The sequence below is a fragment of the Medicago truncatula genome, chromosome 8 (genome assembly GCF_003473485.1).
Source record: "Medicago truncatula cultivar Jemalong A17 chromosome 8, MtrunA17r5.0-ANR, whole genome shotgun sequence".
Taxonomy (NCBI): Eukaryota; Viridiplantae; Streptophyta; class Magnoliopsida; order Fabales; family Fabaceae; genus Medicago; species Medicago truncatula.
The window spans coordinates 26,909,554-26,914,918 of NC_053049.1; the positions used below are offsets into that span (position 1 = coordinate 26,909,554).

At 33.8% G+C, this 5,365-nt stretch overlaps 1 protein-coding gene across 1 annotated transcript; it reads right to left on the bottom strand.

Moving 5' to 3' along the window:
- Positions 1-560: 560 nt before the first annotated feature.
- Positions 561-4,541, bottom strand: LOC25502758 (single-stranded DNA-binding protein WHY1, chloroplastic). The gene is made up of 7 exons (XM_013590313.3): positions 4,260-4,541; positions 3,956-4,056; positions 3,236-3,328; positions 2,605-2,699; positions 2,018-2,091; positions 1,463-1,551; positions 561-948 (listed from the first exon to the last, which is right to left on the bottom strand). The coding sequence occupies exons 1-7, from the start codon at positions 4,477-4,479 to the stop codon at positions 817-819; spliced, it is 804 nt and encodes a 267-aa protein (XP_013445767.1). The 5' UTR covers positions 4,480-4,541; the 3' UTR covers positions 561-816.
- Positions 4,542-5,365: the final 824 nt, after the last annotated feature.

Genomic DNA, 5,365 nt, shown 5'->3' on the forward strand with positions numbered 1-5,365 from the left:
AGAATAGCCAGATGATACACACTATCTCTTGCATTCGTAGGTAATGAGTTATTCTTTTTGTTTATTTTTATAATTGTTATTCAAAATAGTACTATTAATTCCTTTAAAACAACTTAAATAATAGATTAACTATTCTACTACTTCCATTCTCTCTCTATATATATATAATCGAGTTAACTCATGAACAAACGAGCCAAACTATATACAGTTTAGGTTCGGCTCGTTTAATTAACGAGTTTAATTTTCAGCTCAAGTTCAACTCATTTGGTTCACAAACCAAGTTTAACGAGTTAATTGTCGAGTTGAATTTCAAACTTTATTCAAGCTGTTTCGGTTTATTGCCAACCCTAGCATGAACATTCCGGTCACTTTTACTATATCTTACTATTTGTAGGCATTTTAGAGTTTTATGCTATTAACTTAGACGCTTTGTCAAAAAAAAAAAAAAAAAAAGATAAATGACATAATTGACCGTTTGGCAGTGACTAAACCTGGCAAAAGAAAATATTTTATGCACAAAAATAGATTCTATTTCAATTAGATTTTCTCCATAGGCAAAATTTAAGATCGAATCCCTTATTACTAATTCATTTAAGATATGTAATTCTCTTTAATTACTACTTCTGACTATATCAGACAAAATATCATTCTTCCACACATACTAATCATAATATGCACCAAGCAATAACATCACCATCTCAAGAGCCAAAATTTCTAAAACAATTAATCTAACAGGTAAAAGCCAGCTATTTAGCACATTTCAAAGTTGAGAAGTTCAGAGTATGATAGTTTCGTAACACACAAAATAGTGATCCTCTATCTGTTCCATTCGTAGTCTCCACCATATCTTGGATTAGCATTGTTGGCCACATTGTTCAATGCTGCGGAATACTCCGGATTTATGGAGTTAGCAAACGCGTGCCAACCTAGAAGGTATGGCATGATATACTACACACAAAAAACCAAAAATATTAATCAGTTGCAGCTAAACCTTTGTTGCAGCATTGTCACTATAGTGAATGAATAAACATAACCGGCTACATTTTCCATGACCTGTTGAGCTATTCAGTGTTGCCAATCACGGATTGCAAAAAATAGCGGTTTGTTCAAATTATGCTACACTGTAGTGTTACAGTGCCATTATTTGACAATTTTTAGTACTAAATAGTATACTGCAGAACAATAGTGATTTGTTCAAATTCCGCTACGCTATGACCGCTATTTGACAACTTCTAGATTTCTTAATTAAAAAGACATATACCTAGTGTGGTCAGACAATGGAATTCACTTGACAATGGTTAAGCTACTATAACTGCTAAATTTACTATTAGTTAGATTTTGATTGCTACTTCTCCATAATGATGATAAGTTAATTTTGTGACAACAAGCTTTCCATTGAACTATCAGAGCATCACATCATGGCAATAAAAACATTGCAATTAGAAATCAGAGGTAGGCATACCTTGAAAATTGAGCGTAGAACTGATAACTCTGCTTTAGATACAGGGATATTCATGCTTACATCCACATTCACAATTTTGTCTTGAACACCTTTAAAAAATGCCATAAAGTCAAGACTCAAGAGAGAGAATATTAATAAATTTCATTCTCTTCATTTTTATTGCAGATATTGCATAAAAATAGGTCTGTTGAAAGATGATATAGATTATGGAGATATAATAGGAGATTTGATTTGTATTTATGATGACAACTTAGGCATAGAAGATTTGCTGTATATTGTGTAATTAATTAATTAGGATCATATCTTTAGATTTAGCTTAATCATTTCTAGTGTCTATATAATTCAGTACCTTTTTGTACAAAACTGAATCAATCGGAAAATACATTTCTTCCTATTATCTTCTCTAAGTGAGCTTTGTTCATTTTAATGATATGTGATTGACTCAATCAACTCAACATTACATAGTGATGGTGCCGCAACTTGAATATGGAAAGGAAATATAAAATAAAAATGATACAAAAATTGAAAATAAGGCTTATGAAGAAAGAACATTACTGAGGTTAAAGAAGAAACCAGAACCATCCGGAAAAGGCTCAATCTTCAAAACCTTTCTGACTTTGCCTTCATCACTGCATAAAAAGACATTTCCAGTAATGCTTTAAATGAACATAGAATCAAAGCAGCCATGATTTATAACATCAAAACCTGTTCTCACATGTGGCCACCCATACAACAAACATAAAATGAAATGTATCTAGATTCGGATTGTGTGCAATGTGACAACACATAGCCAGCCACATATGGACGTTCAATAAAAACTTTGATCCTTTTCAAATTGAAAATACTTAGCTAGAAATCTAGACCGTGAGATCTTGATGGAACAGTCCAAATGTGGCTGACTGCGTGCAGTCATGGGGTTGTGACTGCACACAACCCAGATCTGTATGAACTGACATATATGGTCATATTTCAAATATTTATTTGACTGCATTATTAAAAGATAGAAATACACAAACGACCATGTCCCCTCTCATAGAAAAAGATAAGGCAATTCATATAGCAGTAAAAATCTAAGCAATGGTAAGAGACATTATAACATGTTAAATTGTTAATAACAATTAGGAAGTAAGCATAGAACCTACCTTCCGCCTTTGAAAGGATCATGAAAAAATTCACAAGACTCCCTTGCACCAAGGCTAATCACACTTCCCATTTCATCCACAGATAACATGAACAGCTGCATTCAAGTAAACCAGATGATGACGACCTCACAGTCACATTTTAAAGAACTACAAGACCAACCTCGTAGCTCTAACAGAACCATACAAAGAAGAACATCATAATCAGTGAATAAAACAATGTCAAACTCTATCAGGTTTTGTTGGAAAAAACCAATGTTGTCAATAGCGAAATACAAAAAAATAGTGGTTTGTTCAAAATCCGCTATGCAACGCAGCAATGCTATAGCGGCGTAAAGCTTCTATTTGACAACATTTTGTACAAAATAGCATATCATGGAAGAATGGCGATTTGTTAAAATTCTGCAAAGCTATAGTGCTATAGCGCCGCCATTTAACAACACTAGAAAAAACACTTGCATACACTTACACACCCCAAGATTGGTTTAATTCGAATCAAATAGCATAAATGGTTTAATTGTGGCACAAACCCATGACGTAAATTTTCAAACAGCACCTGTCAGATCATGTATGAACTTCTCAACTTTGCAATACCATCGTCACCCATAAATTACAAAATACAAACATAACTAACCTGTTTTCTATTCCAATCATATTGACGCGGACCAACAGAAGGTGCAAACTGAAGCAGCAAACAACCATCCCTAGATATCTTGTATGCCCCTGACTACAAAATTCACCAAAACGTTCCACATTAAAAACATTCAGTTCTCAAGCATACAAAATATGAAACAATATAACAATAACCAGCACAATCAAATTCAAAATAAATAACCATACATCAGCATTGTCAATTTTGAATCTCAGCAAAAATACTAGTTTTTCAAATTTCACTATGTTAGAGTTCTGTAGCACCACTATAGCTGGAAATTGACAACACTTTGTACTAAATCGCGTATAATTTATGAAGAACGGATACGGACACGAACACCGGACACGACACGGACATGGACACGCCGACACAGTTAATAATTTGAAAAAAAAATCACATAATTCAGTGTAATACAAGTGTCGTTGTCGTGTCGGACACGACATGTGTCCCACGCCGGGACACGCCTAATCAGAGGAGTGTTTGTGCTTCATAGCGCATAATGGAACAATCACGGTTTATCAAACATGTGATATAACACCACTATAGCCGCAAATTGACAACACTTTGTACTAAATTGCGTATAATGGAACAATCGCGGTTTATCAAATATGTGCTATAACTATAACACCACTACAGCTGCAATTTGTACTAAATCGCGTGTCACAAAACAATAACAGTTTGTCGAAACACGCTTATACTTACATCCAAAGTCACGAATTTCGGTGGTGTAGGAGTGATAGTGAGAGCAGCCTTCCCTTTGTAAATAGAATGACCAACATAAACCCTAGGTGGCAAAGCTCCAACTAAACACACACACACAAATAAACCAAGTTAGTCCATTACACAAACAAAAACAACCATTTACAAATTCCTAGTGTCTTTCACCAACAATTTCATTATCCATAGTATTTAAAAAATAAAAATAAAAACGAAACTTTTTAAAAATGAGGTTTAAAAAAAAAGAGCATGTTTTAAAGAAAATGGGTTTAAAGGAAAAAAGAAATACCTAAAGGGTTGTTGGGGGGTGTAGTGGCAGGAGGAGGGGGGTTTGAAGGGGAAGGGTTGAAAACGTCAGAGTGGCGGCATCTGATAGTGAAGGGTTTGAATTTGAAAGGAAGAGAGAAAGAGTTGTTGTTTGTGAAAAGTTTGAGGGAAGAAAAAGAAGAAGAAGATGTTGATGAGAGTGATGGTGGTTGTGAGTGTAGGTGTAACTGCAAATGAGACATTATCGACGCTGCTTCTCTGTTTCTTCTGTGTTTGAAAGTCTCAAGAAATGAGTAAACAAGATGTAATAATAGTTTGGCTTAATTATATATCTAGGCCTTAAATAATTATCAAAATTCGTTTTGGTCCCTTAATTATTTTTAGGTTCATTTTGGTCCTTTAATTAAGCTCCGTCCATCGTTTTTGTTCTTTCCGTTAAAAATTTATTAAGAAATGTTAAGTCTCACACATGGGCGCTGATGTGGCGCTAATGAGTTGGAGAAAAGGGTTTGAGGTGGCATAAGTTGATCTTTTAGAGAGATTTGTAGAGAGAGAAAGCAGTATGCGGTGAATTCAACAAAATCAGTTTTTCTTCAATGTTCATCCACCAGTGGAAGTATAGTATAAAAAGTCACGTTTCCACTCAAAATCCTGCAACAGTATAATTTATAACATACCACCTCTAGAATACCACCAACAGATTCAATTCCATATATGGTATACAGTTCAATGTGAAACAAAACTAACACAAAATTAACAGAATTAATACATTGATTCAAAGGATGGTATTTCATTGATTCAAATGATGTTCATACATTGATTCATATCATAACAACTCATCCACAACCTTACATTACAATACTAATATTAACCTACTTCAAATACATTTTCCCCAAAACATTGTTCTGGTTACATAACAACATTGTTAACAAAACTAAAATAATCCCAAAACTTAAAATTCCAAACCCAATAGATATCTTCAACAATTTTTGGTAACTAGCTAAGGCATTCTTCAACTTCAAATTTTTCTTCTTCAGCTTCTCAATCTCCTTATCTTTTGCATCAATAATATCATCCCTAAAATCAAACCAATTAAAATAGTTGCAACCCTTATCAAATTGATTTTTG